The 22102-nt window shown below is 39.5% G+C and overlaps 2 protein-coding genes across 3 annotated transcripts in view; both read left to right on the plus strand.

Moving 5' to 3' along the window:
- Nucleotides 1–14753, plus strand: part of tmcc3 (transmembrane and coiled-coil domain family 3) — a 40257-nt gene extending 25504 nt beyond the window's left edge. For both annotated transcript variants that reach the window (XM_051077679.1, XM_018697294.2), the window contains exons 2-5: nt 6623–6787; nt 8010–8791; nt 9919–10054; nt 11399–14753. In XM_051077679.1, coding sequence (XP_050933636.1) covers nt 6623–6787; nt 8010–8791; nt 9919–10054; nt 11399–11701 — 1386 coding nt within the window. In that variant the 3' untranslated portion in view covers nt 11702–14753. The remainder of the gene's footprint in view (nt 1–6622; nt 6788–8009; nt 8792–9918; nt 10055–11398) is intronic.
- Nucleotides 14754–17579: 2826 nt separating this feature from the next.
- Nucleotides 17580–21986, plus strand: eri1 (exoribonuclease 1). Its single transcript, XM_018697287.2, has 7 exons — nt 17580–17956; nt 19237–19418; nt 19512–19728; nt 19825–19908; nt 19992–20101; nt 20184–20298; nt 20977–21986. The coding sequence occupies exons 1-7, from the start codon at nt 17882–17884 to the stop codon at nt 21262–21264; spliced, it is 1071 nt and encodes a 356-aa protein (XP_018552803.1). The 5' UTR covers nt 17580–17881; the 3' UTR covers nt 21265–21986.
- Nucleotides 21987–22102: the final 116 nt, after the last annotated feature.

Raw genomic sequence — 22102 nt, forward strand, 5'->3', positions numbered from 1 at the left:
AAATGATCATTAATTAACTGAGAAAGTAATTGCAAGTAACAGCCCTAGTCAAGACATTAAAGATATTTTACTGATCGCTCTATACAGCCTAAAATGGAAAATATAAAGGCAAAAAAATAAAATATGATTCTGAATTATCCTGTAGTCTAGTCAGGTTTATTTATACAGCTCTAAAACACAAATTAGCCTCAGAGGGCTTTAACAATCTGTGCAGCGTACGAGGAAAACAAGGTTTCATTTGCCCCCTAGTTTAAAGTAAAGTGTGTTTCAGTGCTGAGCCCTTGTTACAAAGCTGAACATTGCCTCAACTCTCCATGTTTCAAACCCATTTCCCATTTTCCATCTGTTCTGCAACTGTTTGGCTTTCTGTTTATTTTGTGTGTGATTCTCCGTTGTATCCGTTGAGCCCCATGGGGAGGTGTGCCCGTCTGCACGCTCCTCATCCCCACAGGAGGCTCCTCTCTCTGGTCACAGAGTCACGGCTGATCCCCCCCCCAGGCAGGAGGCTCTATAGCCCGAATCACATGAACCAAATGTCTCATTTCACCTTACATTGTCCTCTTTTTTTTTTATCATAGGTGAACTAAAACTTCTTTTCTATCTCTGTATGTGATCTGAATAGTTTAAAACATAAACAAAACCACTCCTGTTACTTCTGTTTGATAAAAGCAAATAATGTTATTTTTGTGATAATTAAAGACACTCAGAGGTTTTCCTTTAACTATCGACTTGAATGAAGGGAGTTCCCCTGCTTAATTGTTCAAATCATCTTTATTGAAGTCAACTCAGGAGATAAGAGAAGTTGTGAATCACAGCAGTGGAGACAGAAGTGCAGTGGTGATGTGTATTGGTGGGAGCTGGATCCCCATTCATCCAAGATCATGTGGATATAATGTGAAAATTATACAACATAGTGTCTAATAGCCCACAGAATGAGTGCACAGGGTAATCCTAATGATGCATCGCACTGTTAAAGATTCACTATGAGACACATTTATTATTCATACAGCAAAAAACAACCATTTTGTTTCCATTTCTGTTCAATTTGTTGCAGAAAGGGTTTTAGTCATCTGCTCACACAAAATGCTCCCTCGCCTTTTTATAGTGGGGTTGAATGTATTTGAATTGCAGGTGCAGGTGCAGTGGTTTGTGTAACTTGTTCCATGTTCTGTGGCATATTGATGCATTAGGTTTGGTGTACGAGCTTTCTCTGCGGCCCTCAGGAAGTACAGTCATAAATTACCAGGCATGCTCATCTGTGTTATTCTCAAGCCTGCTGGAACAGAGTGGCCTTGGCAAATATAAAAGGGGTTTTGCTGGATTAAGCCTTTCAAAACTTGAGTATCTACAATAAATTGTGCCTGAGTACATCTCCATATTTGTCCAAAGAGCTGCCGTGCTGTTAGGTAAGAAACTGACAAACTTACCAGAGAAAAGAAAACAGGAAGGACCTGAAATAATCACCCATTTTTAGATGAGTTAATAATGTAGCTCAAGGGATTGAGAGCCTTTGTCTCAACTGAAATATTTCAATACAATTGGATGGATTGTCATTATATTTGATATAAACATTCATGGTCCTCTGAGGGATAATCCTAATGACTTCACCAACTCCCTGACTTTTCCTTTAGTGCCATCAGCAGGTCAAAACATGTACCTACCCTATGAAATATCTCAAATTTTAGTACAAAATGGAAAAATGGCAAATACATTTTTTTCCAAAGAAAACAGGTTGTGATTGACTTGTGACTGATCCGGTTTTTCTCTCTGTGGATCAGTTAAATGTTCATTTATTTTATTGTCGTAAAACTAACAACATAGCTTTAGACTCTTTTGTTGTATATCGTGCAGCATGTTTGGATAATTTCACAGTTGTCAGTTTATGATTCTTCTAATGCAAGAGGATATATATTTTCTCAGCACCTCCACCTCTGTTCATGTATGAGACACTTACATCATAGCGTTACCGTATATAATGCCATTATGGTGCGGTAGCTTCCTGTGATTGGCTCAAGAAACCAGCATTTTAAACATCCTCTCCACTAAATCTCTTGATCTGGATTCTACCAATCCCATTATTCGCTGCTCACCAACACTCAAACACACCAGTTTAATTCAGAGTTAATCTAGTGTGCTGGTTCAGACAGTGTGTGTCCTCATGCTGGGTTAGAGCTGAGTAATAGATGACTAATACAGTATAATCTGTTATATTCAGTGTTTTTAAGCACTCATTTATAACAGAGAAGACCGATAAAGAATCGTGTATTTTCCATGTATAGCTTTACTTCTATTCTTCTCATGATACAGTTGATTAACTAATTAATTTAATAAGACAATACTGAACAACTAATTAGACAAATTTTCATTCTGACAGCTGAAACCAGCAAATGTTTAGCATTTTTTTTTGCTAGGCTATATTGCATATTAGGGCTGCAACTAATGATTATTTTCAATTAATTATTATTATTATTATTATTTCAATTAATTTTTGTTTATAAAATGTAAGAAAATAGTTTCTTTATAAAGTCCCACAGCCCAAGGTTGTGTCTCCAAAAGTCTTGTTTTGACAGACCAACAGTCTGAACCCAAAGATACTCAGTTAACTATAATATACGAGAAAGAAAAACATAAAATCTTTACATTTAAGAAGTCTAAGATGCAATTTAAATACGACTGTTTTGTCAGTCGCATAATCAAATAACTGCAGCTCTGTTTCCTGTAGATTACCATACTTTATCTGCATAATGTAGAAGGATGACATCTTATTAACACTTTAGCATGTGTAGCTCAGGTGAGATGTTATTAGGTTCCTGTGTGAGTGTTGACAGTGATAAATAACATTTATGTACAGTACTTATATTAACTGGTGCTCGGATAGGGCTTTTATTCCCTGTGACCAGCCTTGAGTTGATTGATTGGCCCCATGGATCGATTTGCTAGTTCATCATTGGCGGACAGCTGCTGATTGTTTTTTGCCAATTTGTCCAGTGTCACCTCTGCGTATTGACGTTTTTAAAAAAATAATTACTCCAATAAATTGAGGAGGAGGATTGCGTCATTCATGCGGGACGACATGTTTACCGTTTCTTTGTTTCTGACTTGTCTCTACCTCGGGCTCATGTTAGCGGAAAACAAATTGATGGATCTGGAGGCAGGAATAAATAGCTCCTAACTCGGTGCTGCGAGCAGCAACTGAAAAGGTTTTCCTGTGTGTTTGTGCCAGGCCGTCGTTTCCCCATGGCAAGGTCCCTACTCCCAGCTCTATCAATGAGACTCTCAGATGAGCTGGCTTAGTGGGAGTTGGAGTAGCACTTGCTGGCCCACTCTCTCTTTCTCACATACAGCACACACCACAGGCTTCCTCTGCACTCTCTAATCTTGGATTTTGAATATAGAAAGCCGATGCAAATCACTTACCAACACACAGACACACACTATATACTATAGTAATAAAAAACACTGCTTTGCCTAAGTAAGATGTTAGCATGGCTCCAGATTCTTAGTCTTGTTTTAAGGTTAATTAATTAATAATTTAATCTTAATTAATAAATTGTTTTTGTAACCAATCAGTTATCAGTGTTCCTTGAAAGAAAAAGAGTTCAAAAAGCAGTCGAACATGAAACATTTTTGTTTGAATATAGCTAGACTGTTTTTATTTCAAATCTTCCAGGCCAGATTCAAACTCAGGAAGCTGCAGATGTTATGAAAACCAACCAACTAAACAACGAGGACCTCACTTGTTTGTGTTTCCCTTTTCACTTTTGGGTTGTCTGCTGCAAAAAATCAAAAATTCAGAGCATTTGTGCAGCAGGTTTTATGGATAGTAGTAGTTCCATGGAAGGAAAACAACTGGACTGCACTGACATCCACTCATGCATTTTTTATTTCTTAGAGATGAGTTGAATCATCTGGTCCCAGACAGGTAGCCAAGACAAATATCCCATGTATATTTCCCAGTGGACAAATGCCCTGGTGTGTTGTTTGTGTGTTTTGGCTGTGTGTCCACCCATCTGTATAATAATCTAAATGGCCTCAGAGCAGACTGGGGTCACAGGACGAGAAGTGACTAGATAGATATCTGCTCTGTAAAGCAGACATATGGTGCCTCTGTGTGTTCACATGTTAATAATTTCCCATTTTCACCCTCATGTTCAGTACGCATGTTGACTGCTGAGTGCACTGCCAGCCACATGTTTACACACTTGAATCCCCTTCAACTGGCTGATGTATGACCGGGCTGTGCGTGTGTGAGAGGCAGCAGAGGAGGGAATGCAAAAACGTTGGTCTGTGCAAATGAAAGCGTGATCCCCTCACAAATGTGTCTAGAGATGGAAGTGTAATGTACGCTGCAACAGGAAGATGATGTACTGTACCTTCTTGGGCTCACAGTGTGATCATGCACTAATGATTAGATGTTTTCTAATAACTCAGGCTGTATCTTTGACTGTGGACATAATCCACAATATTACAAACAAAACCTTACAGAGAATGGTGGTTCTAGGTGAGTGCTAAAGGGTTAATGGCCTTACCCTTAAAGCTATAACTTCTGCTCAAATCTCATCACAAGCTACCAGAGCGTAAAAATTGTGGTCTGACCAGCAGTTAGAAAAGCCTTAAATTATTTATTTTATCATGATTTAAAGGATGAGTCTAACATTTTTGAATATGGTCCTTATTTCCCCATTAATGTAGGTTTAAATGATTTATAAAACTACACAGACAGACCATTTTATTTAACAGTTAGATCCTTTTTGTTTAACCAGAAACATCACCATATATCACTACCAGACTCCACTGACAAAAACAGTAATCTTACCGAACAGAACATGGGAACACTGCTGCCTCGATCAGTTGGTTTGTTTGTGTGAGTGTGTGACTTTCATCTGTGAAACAAGTATTCAGATGCTTTATTTAAGTAAAAGTACCACACACTAATACAAACTAACTGATTGAGGCAGCAGTATTCCAGCAAGTCCCATGTTGTGCGGGGTAAAATTCCTGTTTTTGTCAGTGGAGTCTGGTGACTTTGAACAGAATGAACAGTTGTTAATGTTGATAAAATGGTGGTTTCAGTGGGAAAAACAAGCACTTTAGTGGACGTATAAAATAAAATAAGGTTTAAAAATACTGGACTTATTCTTTCAGACAGAAGCTACAAACCGCAAATACTCTATAATGTTGATTGTATCAGCGTTATTTACAGCACAGGTTTGTTCTGGCTGCATTTTTTGCCGTCTGGTCGGACTGATAGATGTGTTATGTGTGATGTTCTGAGGGTGTTAGCCATCTGTAATCAGGAGTAGTGAGTAATATTGCTTATTTCAGAACACGGATTCACATGAATGACTATGTTAATTTTTAAAAAAAGTTGATATTGTTGGATTGTTTTCACTGCAGGGGATAATGATTGCTGACTCCTCAGGATGTACAGCAAAAAGCCACAGGACACAGTTAAAAGTGTCATTTATTCTGCTTGTCTGTGTCTAAGAAAAAGACAAAGAATAAAGCCAAAGAAAACACGCCTTCAGGATATGTCAGCAGTTTGCTCATGTGTGCGTAGTTTAGAACTAAGTCTGTCTGCGCTTTGCTGCCGTGGCAACTAGAGTTACCACATACTAATATTTTAGGTTGCCTTACATAATCGTCTGCTTTTGTCAATGCAGAGAGTGGATTTTCAGTACAAGAGCTCACTGGGGGCTTTTTGTTCGGAGCCCTGGGCTCGTCACTGCTCCACTAACTGACCATTGTGTGGTCTTCAGACAGATTTACTGTCTCATCAGCTGCCTTTTCCCCCCTCTTCGCCTCCAGTCTAAACACAAGAATCCTCTCAAGACGACACACTCAGTACTCTTTTGATCTTATTTTTCTTTCTTAGCTCTGTGCTGGATTTTTCTGTCTCGGCAAGCAAGGTAAATGGTGTACTTAGACGAGATGAGACCGTAAAGAGAGTGATAAAGAAAACAGTGAAGATGGAGGATGAAAGAACCACAAAACACCTGATATTTTATATCAGTGATACAAGATTGTGCCTGCAGATCAGCCTGCAGAGTCTGACGTCCTTGTGAAGTCTGTCTTTTGTCTGCAAAGTATGTTGTTTTGTGCCTCCTTAGTTGTTACTGCGAACATTATTGTAGCTCAAAGGAGTTTTTATTTTCTCCCACGTTTCTGAATTTTGCATCTCTCAAATACTATACTGCAAAAACTCAGCTCTCAGAAACAAGACAAAATAGCAATAAAAAGGGGGAAATGTTGCTAAAAAAATGTGAAAAATCTGTTTTGTTTTAAAAACTCTGGGCAGGTGAAATTAAGTTTCTCAGAATTAGTAATAAAATCTTAGTTATAATACAGCAAGATAATTAAGGACAAAAACTTGTGAAATGCTCTGACATAAAAACAGCCTGGTAAGAAGAAAAATCTTCTTACCACTCTTTTTGCAGTGTGCTCTTAACAACAGTTATTATCGTAAGTATACCTATTTGTGAAAGGAAATATTCTCAGAGGCTACAATAATAATGAGTAGTAGTCTGGGTTCTGATTTTCAGCCGCTGTGGTATCACTTCTTCTTGAGATAACACTGAAGATTTCTTTTTTAAGTAACGTCATTCATTCTGTGTGTCTACAGGCGGAGCGCAGCGGCTGCGATGTCCTCAGCATCCCTGTCCCCATTCGTCGCGGCGGCTCAGAGTCCAACCTGGACGTGGTGGACAGCGTTGGCGATGATGGAGTCGGGCTGGATTTCACCAAGGGGGCGCTGGGTATTGACAGCCTGCAGCAGAAGATCCTCAAGGTCAGGGAGAATCATTACTGAGCTCTTCTGCGATCTCTTTTGTAGACTTACTGTGTTTGATGTGCAGAGTGGTGTGTACACATGTGACATGTGGATCGTCAAATATCAAATATCACACATGAGTAAAAGATTAAACATCTCCTTACCTCAGTTTGGTGGTACTTTGTGGAGCAGTTAAAGTAGTATCTTTTAATACATTAATGAGCCAATTCCCATTAAATGTCAGTTAATCTGCTACAATCTCCAGTCAAAAGACTATTAAATTAATTAGTTGAAATAATGAGAAAATGTCTTCCACCACACCTTCTGATTCATTTTCATCACAGTCCCAATCATCCCAGATTCCATTAGAAAGAAAGTGGAAGTACTCCCACCAGCATCAGCACAGTTTAATCACTCTCAGTAAATTTTGTGGTTTATCTCAGTGTTTTGAAGGTAATTTTGGGTTTTAACAGAGACCTAATGAAAAGATCATAAACAAATAATATAATTAGTAATACTCCCAGTTAGTAATACATACAAAGCAATAAACAGGAAGTGAAAAAAGTTTAATTTTTGTTTTTATCGACCCCAACACTGCTCATTAAAGGAAAACAATATGTTTGAACATGGGTCTTAAGAATTGGTGTGGTATTGAGCAGGAACTCAATTGGCTATGTCAAATTACGTCCCCTTAAGTGCTTCTATTTTGCCACTGACAGGATCAGATTGTTATGGATACATCATTACCAGAGTCCACTGACAAAAACAGCAATTTTACCAAGCAGAACAAGAGGTTTGTTGGAATACATTACCTTAGTCACTTAACTAGTTATTGTGTGACTTGGTGGAGGAAGTATTCAGGTCCTTTACATAAGCAAAAGTACCACACAGTATCACAAACGAACTGAGAGATCGAAGCAGCAGTAAAACAGCAACTCCTGTGCTCTGCTCAATAAAAGTCCTGTTTTTTTCAATGGAGTCTGGTAGCAATGTTTCTTGTTAAATGAGACTCTTTAATGTAAAGCTCTATCTCTGTAGGAATCCTATCCATAATGTTGTCAGACTTAATATCAGTCTCAGCCTGTAAGTGTTAATATTAATGTATACTAATAGTGCAGTTAAGGTGCAGTGTAAAATTCAGTAAAAGAAATAAAAGTGCAGTAGAGAAACCAATAAATTAAAGGCTAATGTTGGGGCACATTAAACATCTCCTTTTTTTCTCCTTTCATTCTCCCTTTAGGTGACAGAGCAGATTAAGGTGGAGCAGGCGGCTCGAGATCAGAATGTGGCGGAGTACCTGAAGCTGGTGAACAATGCAGACAAGCAGCAGGTGTCGCGTATCCGCCAGGTCTTTGAGAAGAAGAACCAGAAGTCAGCACAGACCATCGCCCGGCTGCAGAGGAAGTTGGAGCAGTACCACCGTCGCATGAAGGACAGCGAGACCAACGGCAAGCACAGCCACAAGGATGTCAGCGGCAAAGAGTCAGGGACTCACAGTAAGGAGGGCAGCCTGCGGGATGTCAGCGCCACAGGACGACACCCCGCGCTGGATAAAGTGAAGACGATCGGGCCCGGCGTGTCACTCTCCCCGCCATTCTTCTTCAACAAGTCGCGGGAGTTCGCCAACCTCATCAGGAACAAGTTTGGCAGCGCTGACAACATCGCCCACCTCAAGAGCTCCATGGAGTCGGGGTCAGGGCTGCAGGTGGAGGGTGGGGCGAGAGGTCTGAGCGGCAGCGCTACCACAGTAGCCAAGACCACTAAGTACCAGAGCGACGACGAGTGCTCCACTGGGACGTCCGCGTCCGCTGACTCAAACGGGAACCCGGCAGGAGGCTCAGGGGCAGGGTCTGGGGGTCCTGGGAGGTCAGACTCCAATGGGCGTCTGGGGGAGGTGCTGGACATGGTACGGGAGATCAGGGAGGCTCAGGCACAGCTGGCTGAGGACATGGAGACAATGAACGCACAGTTCAAACGGGACTACAGCTACTTCACACAGATGATGCAGGAGGAAAGATACAGGTGAGTGCAGCACCAGAGCACAGGGTTTAGGATGGTTTACTCAGCCTACGTCCACTCTAATATGATCTCCATCCACCTCTGTATCAGAAATAATAACACACCTGAAAACACACATCACATGACCATTCACAAACACTGGGCATGTTGGTATAAACAGGAAGCAGATCTACTGCATTTGGTCACTTAGTTGCAGGAAATCCTAAGAACGAGGAACAGAAAAGGCAAAAAGTAAGGCCAGAGATTTCCAAGTCTCTGTTTCTGCCTGTCCAGACTGAAACGCAACACTGTTTTCAAACCAGGCCAGCAGTATTTACAAATGTCTCAGTTTAAGGCTAACAGAAAATCAGGGGCAGTGTGGAAGCTGGGTGTATCCATAGCAACAGAGATACATTTTTAAAAATAAAACGTATCAGTGTGGATGAGGCCTCACTCTGGCAGCATCAGCTGTCAAGACTGGTATCATCAATGCACAAGAGGATCGATTCTGTCGTCAGATACAAGATAGAGATACAAAATATTTAAAGATAAAAGAGTGGAATCTCATTAATAAACATTGTGCTGACTTTTGTCACAGTTGATTCTTAAATATGGTATGTTTCTTTATATTTTAATTAATCAAATCTGATTAATTGGCTTCAGTCGTCTTGGACTTCAGCCAAAATCAAATAAAATTGTATTAAACAGGCACATTTTATTGCTCTGGACCAGCGGGTGTATACTCAGTTTTGTTGTACACTATATTTCTCTGCTGCTGCCTCACTGTACCAAAAAAAAATTAATCCAATCATCCTCCCCCTGCAGTAACACTCGTAACTGGACAAATTTTGTTTGTACATCAGCTGTTGAACTTAGAAGAGCTTTTGACAGTTTCAGGGGGGCCATTATTACAAGCTTTTGTAAACTAAAAATAGAGGGCAGAGCTTACACACAAATCCCCAGACTGTTGCTAAGTCAACCAAGGGCAAATGTTTTCAGCAGCTTAGTTGCAGTAGTAGATAAACTGCTGTACTGCTACTCACCCACACATACACTCAATTATGCATTGTTTCTCACTCGCTCTCCTTGGTGCTCTGCCTCCACCTACTCTACATGTTTCTATATGTGTGTGTGTGTGTTTCTGTCTTCAGGTATGAGCGGTTAGAGGACCAGTTAAATGACCTGACAGAGCTCCACCAGCATGAAACCAGTAATCTGAAGCAGGAGTTGGCCAGTATTGAGGAGAAGGTGGCTTATCAGGCCTATGAGAGAGCTAGGGACATACAGGTAATGTATGTTTTGTATACATACACCGACACACAGTTACATAATGATGTCTACTTCTGGTCAAACACATTCACTGCTTTCAGATTCTCAAATGAGAAGTCTGGCTTCTGTTTTCTTTGACTTGATTTGGTTTTAACAGAACATCAAAACAACAAGATAACTAGACTAAAGCAACACAACAGACGAGGGCTGCATAATAAGGTCGCTTTTCCCAATTTCACTGAGAAAACTGGAACGATCATTCCTACATTTACACAGTAGAGAAAGAGCAAATGAATAAAAATAAATACAACATCTTTCCATATTGTAAATATCTCATAACCACTATGTACTCTTCTGTTGTTGGGGTCTTTTTGACCATCCATTTCTTAGTAATTATCTATTTTTTAGTTGCTACAAGGAATATTTTGAGATGTTATTTGTCATGAGCTTTAAGTTGGGTCTGTATATTACCTTACTCAGTTTTATATTGTTGTGAATCACAGTATTATATATATATTATAGATCTTTCTCTCTGTCTCTCAAATAACTGATTTTAACATTTTACTTAGGTGTTTACTTCATGCACCTGCAACCTCATGGCACGTAATTATGTGACTATTTTACCTTACAAATGTCTGCTTCAGAATCTTTTTGATGGTACACTGACTTGTAATTGGGAGTATAGCGTTCCAAGCATCTGTCCTTGTACCATGTAACTTTGGTGAGTGGGTAAGATCTCCTACGAGAAGCGTATAATGCTTTATGACACTACAACACACACAGAAAAAGCTAGCTAGGTAATTCTTTCTTTGATTTATCAGCCTCTTTGATGAACTTTGTGTTTGTTACCTGAGCAGTTTGATAAGTTTTGTTTTCTGTACATGAGCTGTTAGCTTCTAGGAGTACGCTGGCTCCAGTACCCATAAGCGCTCGGACTCAGTGTATAACAGAATTTAATGCTCCAGCATCCTGTAATTACCACTTGTGGCTGCAGAGGGCACTGTTGGTGCTGCTCAGCAAAAGTTGCACAGAGTTAACTCAAAGCTAAGATACTCAAAGCTGATAGATTCTGTTGTTTTGGGTCTAAAGTGTCTGCCAAAGTTTTGAATAGTTTGGGATGTGTTGTCTTTTAAGTAAAGACAGGTAAGATTGTGAGAGAGGTTACGTCACACACCGGAGCCACCGAAATGCCTCCAGCATCTCCATTCATTTCTAATGTGACACACAACTCCTGTTCATTTCTAATGCTGCTGATGTCAATTCATATCTTATCCAGTTTCACTGCCCTTCCCCTATGACTCATTGCTCATTGCTCTCCAGTATTTCCCTGATCTTAACCATTGTGTGTATTTGTGTGCACAGGAAGTCCTGGAGTCGTGTCAGACTCGCGTGTCAAAGCTTGAGCTCCAGCAGCAGCAGCAGCAGACCGTTCAGCTGGAAAACACTGATGCCAAGGTGCTGCTGGGGAAGTGCATCAACATCATGCTGGCCATCGTCACTGTGATCCTGGTGTGTGTCTCCACGGCAGCCAAGTTCACAGCCCCACTGCTGCGTAGCCGGCTCCACCTGGCACTCACCTGTGTGGGTGTGTCTGTGCTGGCGCTGCTGTGGAAGAACTGGGAACATTTGCAGTGTGCGTTGGAGCGACTGCTCCTCCCACACTGATTCTGGTCTCATTTGTGGGGGCACAAATGAGACCAGAAAACTTTGCCCCAAACCCCTTGGTCCAGGTCTCCAGGAGGTGTGTTGTCATGGCAACACAAAAACTGGGGAGGGAGTTTACATGTAGCCTTACACCAGCCCTAGCTCCCCAGCAATTTTGGGCTCTATGGTGACTTGATTTATGGCTTTGTGCTTTGCATGTCTAAATGGAGTCCACACAGATCCATAGCAACTCCAGATGTAAACTGATGTAGGTTACATCAACTTAACAGAATTGTGACAATGCTCTACTACGAATGCTGAAGGGGCAAACATATAAATATGGCACAAAGCGGCCATAATGGTGAATTAATACACGATAAATAAGCTGGAATTGATCAGATGAGAGCCCTATTATTGGCTCATCAGGAGAATCTGGATCGCACCAAGAGACACAGACACTAAAGTCTAAATATAAACAAGTGGGCTTTCACTGCTGCGTGGAAACACACTGATTTTTTTCCTGTCCTTTAAAGGGAAGCGCACCTGTCATAGCACCACCACCTCACCACCTCTAAACAAACACTCACTGGCTGTATGTGTGTGTGTTTGCCAGTCAATTGGTTTTGATGACTCCTCATACACCAGCCAGTTGTCACAAACACACATCCACCTGAAGATTCGTACTGTGTCTGTATTTATTTGCTGTTTTTTTTTGTCCGTGTCTCATTCAAAAGGACGATTTTGAAGCCCGAGATACACAATGTTTTAAACTATGGTCGTGTTTGTGTCTGTCTGAGTGTGTAAATGTGTGTATTCATGTACTGTACACCTGCTTGTGTGTGTCTGTACTGTGTTTCTTAAGGGAATGGTTCAACATTTTTTGGGAAATACGCTTAGGAAGGTTGATACCAGTCTCCTGTCTACGCTTGAAATATGAAGCTGGAGCCAGGAGGTGGTCCGCTTAGCTTAGCATTTAGACTGGAAACAGTGAAAAAGCTGACTGAAGATAACAAAATACACCTACCAGCTCCTATAAAACTAATTAATTTACATACAGTATATATAGAGAGAATAACTCATGATGTCACTTTCTGTCTATATTATGCCTGTATATTAAATTTACTATCTGCAATTTGAGTCAGCTGAACACTCTACAAGCACAACTAAACAACAACTTAATTTGGTTTTGTCCATTTCCATTAAACTCTAACTCTCTTCTACAATCAGTCTTTCAACTTTGTAGTTGTAGTCTCAGCTACAACGTTCAGTCCTCTCTGCTCTTCTGCTGAACTGTGATATTTAACCTGCCAGCCTTTAGGACTTATAAGAAATTATAAGAAGTTAAAGGTTAAAGGTGCTATATGTATGTTTTTGGTATTGTTACACAGCTAGTGTTAGCATCAGCAGCTGTTTACTTACCAGTCTAGGAGAAACATTGCAAGTTCAGCATCAAACTTTATTCCTTTACTTGCCAAGAGCTGTCTCCAGCAGTGGAAAGCTGCGCCATTGTTAACTGTTCTACCACTTCTTTTCTTCTTCTTTACTGAAGTTAGCATGCTAACCAGCTAGCCTAGGCCTGTCCCATTACTGTATAAATATATAAATATAGAATAAACAATGCTATAAGATAATTTTCTAAATGAATACTGTCCTGTCCTTTACGGGAGCTGGTAGGTGTATTTTATGAGCTTTTAACTCTCAGCAAGAAAACTTATCAGCTCAAAACTTATTCAGTCTCCCAAAATGTTGAACTGTTCCTCCAGAGGAAAGCTTATGAACTGCCTCCTGTCATGTTAATTTGAAGCTTCTGGATTTCCTTCAAAATCTGTTTTTGTGTTTTTCAGGTAACAGTTGCTTCTCAAAGCAGTTTGAGGAAAAAAAAAACTTGGTCCATAGGTTGACTTGGTTTTACTGAGCTCCAAAGACTGCAGCTTTAGCATCAGCTAACCAGCTAGCATGTAAACTGTGAGGAGGGTCTACCTGACATCTGATTTCAATGCAGAAAACTCATTTTTAACAGGAGAAGCAGAGCCCATCTGTGATTCCTCCTTTGACTTAAAGATTGATTTTATTGAAATGCCTTTTTTTTTTTTTTTTTACGAGGTTGAACAAAACAACATTAACTTCTGTGTGAAGCCTTTTTTGTTGTGCTGCGTTCATGTCCGGTGGGAATAAAAAGAAGTGCTGTTCTGACATTTGAAAGAATTCCCACCTGCTGAAACTTGCTTTAAGCCACGGAAAAGAGACCGTGACTGATTATTTGCTGTTCATTTTATTAACTCATAATAATTCCTGTCAGTCTTTTCACACTTTCAACACTCTCCCGTTCAGCTGGGAAGTGACTCATTTGAGACGATGTCTAAGACGAGCACAGACAGTCCCGCTGTCATATTTTAAGACTTACGAATTGTAATGACCTGGAGGATGAAGATTGTTCAGTTGTTTTACTTGAAATAAGTGTCTGTTCTTGTATTAAGATGCTGAAATGTAAGTTAACCTGGAAAAATCAGGTCTCTGAGCAGCATTCACCCCTTATGTTTGCCATATGTGGTGATATCAGTATCATAGCAGCTGTTTTTCCCATGTGACATGAATGCAGCATCACAGACTGGACAGAGGGAACTGAACAATGTAGCTCCATGCTCCCTAACCCTGTATCACTGTGATGATCGGGGGGATGAAATAGGACTGATGCCTTTTCAATGCAGCTTATTGTATTGTATTGTGTAACTCTGTGTTCTGTTTATGTCCCTTCAAAAACAACAACAACAACAACAAAAGAGCCAAATATGGAGATTTTTAAGGCACCATAGCCTTTATAAGTAACACTGAAATTGTCTCTTTTACGTTTTCTTACCGTTAGTTGTCAATGTGTTTTCCAAATTGGCCCAAACACTATTTCCGTCTGCTCCTCGGGAGAGACACGCACTTTCTCTGTAAAGCTGTATTTGTAAGTCCATAATGTATATTTTCAAATTTCTGTCTTCTCTACTGTTTGTGTATTAGTTTCTAGTTATGAGTTTTCCATAACATTATTTTTATCAGATGAGAAAATAAATCTTTGTTTTTCTAAGATCGTCCCTGTTTTCAACTCATCCATTATACAGTACATTATCCATCAGACAGACTGTACAATGTGAGGGCAGGAGGGATCTGTGGTAAAGATCAAACCACGCTGCAGGCATCATAAGGAATTCATACATAAAATGGGTGTAAATGACTTTGACAAACACCCACCTGCTGCTCAGTGTGCTGCTATAGGGAAAAACCAAGGAGCAGTGATGGAGGAAGAACTCAGATCTTTTACTAAAAAAGCAATACACACTATTTAACACTAAAATGCTCATTTTACAGAATGCCTACAGAGGTATAATGTAAGTTTGAATGGAAATACTCAAGATCAAGATCTTCAAACTCTACAAACTCTTTCTTGTATTAAAAAGAATATTGTAGCTATTTTTAGTATAATTACCCGGACTTGTATTTGCTAGATAAATCATATAGTTACATCACTGACTTGTCTTTTCATATTGTAGCTTCTTATTGGGAAATACATGTTTGCTTTCTTCTTCATTACATCTTCAGTATATATTTACACTGAATATGAGCTTAAATATCAGTGTAATTCAGTTATTTTCTCTAAAAAGTCTTATGGATATTGTAACAGACGTTCCACTTTTACAAGAAACAAAGTGTGATGTTTTCAGTGAGTTGCTCTGGGCTATGGGCTAAAGCTTGAGGTCAGTTCTTTAGCCTAAATTTGTTTACATTTTGGATAATTAAGAATGCTGAATCAGCTTTTGGCGGTTCCTGTTTGCAGTTGATCATTAGATGTACAGTCAACTATCAATAAATTACTTTGACACTGAAGAAAACTTCAAATTGTGACAATTCTCAGGCAAGTTCTGCAGCTATGAGGAGCATATTTTGAGCATATTTTCTCTGATTTTAAAGCAGGTTTATGGACCTTTATTCAGAGATAATGGTATCCTCAGCATAAAGCACATCTAATCTAAATATATGATGATTATCATGCATGTGTGCTGAGACTTTACTGAGTTTTCTTGGCAGCCATCTGGCGCTGCTGTTTCTGTAACTGCAGCCAAACTAAATATCTAACTTCAAGCCACGAAAAATCCCTTTCATGAAGTGTTTTTTGAAAATCTGGATTGTAGCCTACATGTTTGAAGGTGGAAACTTCCATAAAAGTACAAAACATTGCCTCATCTTCCTCTCAGCAAGAAAATTAATAGGCACAATGTGTCTTACTTATTAATATTTTAGACCAGGCGTAATAGAGCTGAAGATCAAGTAGACAATTAGAGTTGTTGACCAGCATGGAAAAAACAAATGTGTGTGCAGCAATGGATGTTGACATGCACAGTGAATGAGGTTGTCAGATGTGGTTAGAATAGAAAACAAGGTAATTTGACTTATGTTGTTCAGGGACTAAAATTATTTCCGGGACGTGAAATGAATTTCTAAATGCTGCTGTTATCAACTTGTTAGACTGGGGACGAAGAAAATCACAATCAATCAATATTTTGTGTTATTTAAAATGCAGTTTGATTTTCAGAAGGTTTATGAGTGAGTGTTGTCATGTACTGATGTGGTTTTGTGGATCCTTAAAAGTCCCGGATCTTTAATACCTATCTTTAAATTCAGTATAGAAGATATAATACTTTTTAAAATTATATTTCACCACAAAAATTGAATCAATTTTCAAGCAGTAGTAGGTGACTGATGAGGCAGGGGGTTTATTTTTATAGCATCTTTCAGCAACATTCAAATTGTTTTACATAAGACAAAAAACAAGATATGAAAGAGACATAAGGTGATATAAAATAGAGACTTAAATAGAGACTTAAAACAGTTTAAGATCTGAGTAAACTGTTCAGAGTTCATTTTCCTCTGAAAGACACGGCTCTCTCCGACACCTGGCCAGGTGAGGTCCAAACATCTGTACTGAGTCCTGCATATTACCTGAAGGTAATGTACTGTGTACATACATGAGTGGGATAAAAACCGGGAGGAGACTGACACCTAGCTGTCAGAAATGACCAGTGCTTTGAATATGTAGCTTTTAAATGTATTTAAGATATTATTCATTAATGATGTATCACTAATATATATTTTTATTCTTCATGAACATCATGGATAGTTTGATGCTATAAACAAATTATTAACAAAAAATATCATTATATTATTCTAGTTCCTGAGTGAAAGAAGACTTTTAAAATATATGTAATTTCTTTTATTATTCCCACATCAAACATGCATTAAAGAAAACTCTGATTAAATATGATTGATTTACATTCTAGTAATAAAAGTCAAAGGCTATTCACTACTACTGAGACCATATATAATATTTTGCCTCTATATTTAGTGAATAAAAAAAATAAAAATAACAGATGAAAAAAGGGAATAACCATTTAAGACACCAGATATAATAATTTGGAGACAAAAATAAAGAAAAAACAGTAAATTCAAAATAGATTTTGACATATTAAGGTATAGCTGTTTGTGTTTGTTTTCCTGTTAAGCTGTGAATTTGAGAATGTGAAAGAACATTAAGCAAAAATACATGAAATACATGAAGGGCATGTGTTAGGTAACTTGATGATATGATATTATAACATTATTTTCATCCCATGAAAATATTATTATTCTCCAGTGACTGAATGACTGAGTGACAGTGTCATTTTTTATACACAATGAATTGCAGTTATATACACACAGAAAATGTATAAACAAATATTCTGATGTTTTAAATCGGAATAGACTAAAACAATGAAATAGAACAACAGTCAATGGTAAAATCCAGTTTATATTAAAATAGAGTTTTATCCTCCGCAGCAGTAGGTGGCGCCAGTGAGCGTCAATGTTGTTTTGGCGCAAACCGGAAATCATCATAACTGTTCACCTTAAAAAAGGAGTCCAATGTAGCAGCAACTGGCGCTGAGGACAAAGATAAAAGCTAAAATCTGTTATTTTGATTTATTCTGAATTATATAACATCAGCCGACTGAATTTGGATTTTACTTTGCGGATTTGAAGCGAACAAACCTTCAAAAGTCTCACAGGAATGCTAGCTGTCCTGTGGCTAGCCTCTGTTAGCATAGATAGTAGCTAACGCTACTTTCATGAATTCACTTTAAATACAGCAGGTTGTTTTTAATTTCTGATTAACTTCCGCCTTAAATGGATGAACACAAAGAGAATATTCATGCCAAGGACGTGAATGTGAAGATGTCAGCTACAAAAGAAGAGGAAAAGGTTGGCGTTAATAACAGAAAGCTAAAGTTCACCTCTGATTTATCTGATAGAAAATCACATTAGATAGATACTTTATTTAATCGGGAAATTCACACCGACCGTCTTAAATGTAAATGTACAGACAACTTAGTCGGTGAAAGCATTTGATTTAGCATCGCGTTATACAGTTATCTCCAAATTTATTCGGTATTTATTAACTTGTTTTGTCCAGGCATGTACTCTGTAATGTTAATTACATTATAGAAGCATTCTAGAAAAGGTTGAATTTATTGCAGAGTTGTTGTATTAGACTACATTAGCTTGAGGCGGGTGTACTGTGTGTTTTTATCCTTATAGTCTCCATCAGCCTCCATGGAAAAAAAGAAAAACTTGATTAAATAGATATGTACATATATAGACACTCAACACTAAGAAACTATTCAAAGCTAAATGTGCAGACAAATAACTAAAATATTGTAACATGTATCTAAACATGAATTAAATAAGACTGTCAGATGGAGCGATATTCCTGAGAGTGTTGTTATGGAGAGAGGAACGCTGTTTAGTGTTGTCTCTTTAACAGTCCATCATTAATACTCTAGATATACCCCTAGCTGCTCTGGGGGCTTGTGATGACACAAAATCCTCTGGTTTTCTTTTTTAGTAATTTGCCACTCATGCTCATGTAGGTGCACACCAAAATGAGGAGAGAATCACATGTTGATTTGGGAGATGTCGACCGTCATTTCTGCCATGTGCAGGAAATTTTGTGATGCATCCTTCTTGGAGTTTGACATATTGGCCCTCATGAAAGAGCGAGCTGTACGAGCAGCTTTGTCACCAGTTTGTCGTACTCAGAGAATTAAAGAAGATACAAGCTGAATATTTGCACTCTAGTTGTTGGGTACAGGGACATTATTTACATGGAAGTATGAAGCAAATCCAAGATGATGAGTTGGGAAAAATGTCTAAAATCTGTTGATTTGACATGAAATTACTCAGTGTGACATTAGTCTTTTTACTCCTGTATGATATATTTGTGAATGAAACCTTCCCACAAAAAAAGCAGAACAGGCAGCCTTATGTAGTTTGCTGATGAACAGACCTCACAGGTGCACACTTCTTCATGAACAGGTGGCGTTCATCAGTCTAAGACACATTTGTACTGTTAAAATAATTGTATAAACAAACCTCACAGAAAATATTATTGCCTAAAAGGCCCATTGTCTGTATGAGCTTGCTTAAAGCTGTGTGATGTGGTCATTTGATAACACATTCTGACTGAGATCATCCCTCTTCAGACAAAGTCCTGCAGCAGGATATGCCCTGCCGAAGAACCTGCTCCTCTGGTGTCCCCGTCTCAGTCCGACGGTGACTTCAGTCATCCGGTTTACAAAGAGATCGCTTTGGCCAACGGACACATCAACCGCATGACCAAGGAAGAGCTCAGAATCAAGTTGGCAGAGCTGAAGCTCGACACGAGGTCAATGTTTAGAAAAACACTTTGGATGGAAATAAATCAGACTACTGGGCTGTTTGATCACTAAAATTCTTCTGTCTGTCTTTGTGTATAAAGAGGAGTGAAGGATGTGATGAAGAAGAGGTTGAAGAGCCACTATAAGAAGCAGAAGCTGATGCAGTCTGCAGCTGAGGGAGGACCCACTGACACCTACTATGACTACATCTGTGTGGTGGACTTTGAAGCCACTTGTGAAGAGGATAATCCATCAGACTTCCTCCATGAAATCATAGAGTTCCCTATGGTTCTCATCAACACACACACTTTAGAAATTGTGAGTAGATGTTGTGATGAAGGCAGGATTATTTACTTTTCAATATGCAGGGTGAGTTTTGTAATTACACAGATGTTTTTCCACTTTATTTTGCAGGTGGACACCTTTCAGGAATACGTAAAACCTGAGTTGAACCCACAGCTTTCAGACTTCTGTGTAAAGTTAACAGGAATCACACAGGTTGGTTGAGCTTCTTATCAGTGTGATGTTATTATGATGAGGAGATTTAGTGCACATGAATGAAATGGTGTTTTGTTGAGCAGAAAATGGTTGACGAAGCAGACTCGTTCCCAGAGGTCCTTCAGCGAGTCGTCGATTGGCTTCAGGAGAGAGAGCTCGGAACGAAATACAAATATGCCATCCTGACTGATGGGTATGATGATTTCATCTCAGTACTGTTGCAGAAATTTTTCAATAATCCCCTCAGTGAAAGTTCAACCTTGTGCTGTCTGTAGGGCCTGGGATATGAGCAAGTTCCTCAACATCCAGTGTCGTATCAGCCGCATCAGATATCCTCAGTTTGCAAAGAAGTGGATAAACATAAGGAAGTCATATGGAAACTTCTACAAGGTTTGACTTTTGAATTGTTCAGATTAACTGAAAGTACCAGTTTTGCAACTAAATATTGTGCAAAATTAATTAGTGTTAGTGACTGCTGGTGGTGCCATGGAGCAATATGTTTCAGATAGAGTCCCTGTTCTGTTTGTACCACATATGCATCAGCACTTGGTCTGTTATTCCTCCCAGGTTTCCCACTGTTTTTTGCTTTTAGCAATGTACCAAAAAAGGAGGATGTAAACAGTGCAGGATTTAAATGTAAATGCTGGCTCATCAGGTAGATTGCAGGATTGGTGGTTCAACTCCCCAGCTCCTCCTGTCCACATGCTGTAGTGTGCTTGGGCCTCAGATTGAACCTCAGGTTGCTCTCGACACAGACAGCCTGCATGGTAGCTCCCTGCCACTGGTCTGTGAAAGAGTGAAGGCAGCCATTTTGTAATCCATTACATGAAACAAAAATGACATGGTGATGACAGTACTGGCTCCACAGGGCACCTTTTGTAAGATCACAGGTGTAATTAATGACATTAACGATGCTTCAGTTCCCAGTGAGCTACTCTGAAACAGGGAGGCAGCCTGTCGTTACTGTTATTGATTACACCTGTGCTTCTCCTGCTACGACGTCAAAATATCTGCCGTGAAGAAGGTCTGTCGTCTTTGCACAGCAACCGTTTTCTCCTCTTCCTCCAGGTGCCCCGCACGCAGACGAAGCTGAGCACCATGCTGCAGAAGCTGGGTCTGAAGTACGAAGGTCGCCCTCACTCCGGGCTGGACGACTCGCGCAACATCGCCAGGATAGCTCTCCGCATGCTGCAGGACGGGTGCCAGCTGCGCGTCAACGAGCGCATGCACGCCGGCCAGCTGCTCTCGGTTCCCAGCTCGGCTCCCGTGGAAGGAGCCCCGCCGCCACACGGCCCCCGAAAGCAGAGAGTAGAGCCAGACACTGAGGCCTGTTGTGACTCGTTACCCCTCCCATGAGTTAAAGAGAAAAAAAAATTCCAAAGCACTTTACAGTCTTTGTGTAAAGTTGTACATTTTTATTTTAGTGAAGGTTTTGAATAAAAGGAGATAATATTTTGATTTCATATGTGAGGGTTTCTCTCTGACCACATCTCCATATATTTTTACACTGGACGTCTGAAAGCAAAGACCATTCCAGCTTCAGCCAAATCCAGCTGCTAAAAATCATAGAACAATTTGATGAAAATGTCTCCCATGACTGTGTGGATGCAGTTTATTTCAGCGTTTCCTCTCAACAATACAACTCTGAAGAAAACACTGAATAACTGCTGTTTCTGAGGCACTAAAATGAGAAAAAATCTTGATCATCTGCAGCTTTTAAACCCCACATCTGTCTGAAGATTGTGCTACTGTTATAACCACATGACATCTTCACGAATGCTGCTACACCTGTGCTGTTACCTAATAACAGAGCCATAACATCACACTGCCACTTTTCCAGAGCGAGTTATAGGTTTGAAAACAGTCCTGTGGACTTTCATTGTTTGTATTGTCTCAGATTGTGAGACACAGCTGAAGACATTTATCTGTTAGTTCTGTGAGTTAAACCTGTGTTGTAGGACTGTGTCGGCCCCTTTTTGTGTGGGGTTCATCTTTATTTCTCGGAGCTTGATCTATTTTAACAGGGATAAATATTCTTCTGAATGCTGAGTAATACAAATAAAATGTTTCCTCTTGTACGCAGAGTTTGTTATGTTTGTTTTAAAACCTCAGCTTGTGCTCAGAGGACTCGCTCTGTGACTCCGCTTTAAACACCTACTGCAACTTTATTTCATCAAAACCTGAAGATATCTGT

The sequence above is a fragment of the Lates calcarifer genome, linkage group LG18, assembly GCF_001640805.2.
Source record: "Lates calcarifer isolate ASB-BC8 linkage group LG18, TLL_Latcal_v3, whole genome shotgun sequence".
Classification (NCBI taxonomy): Eukaryota; Metazoa; Chordata; class Actinopteri; family Centropomidae; genus Lates; species Lates calcarifer.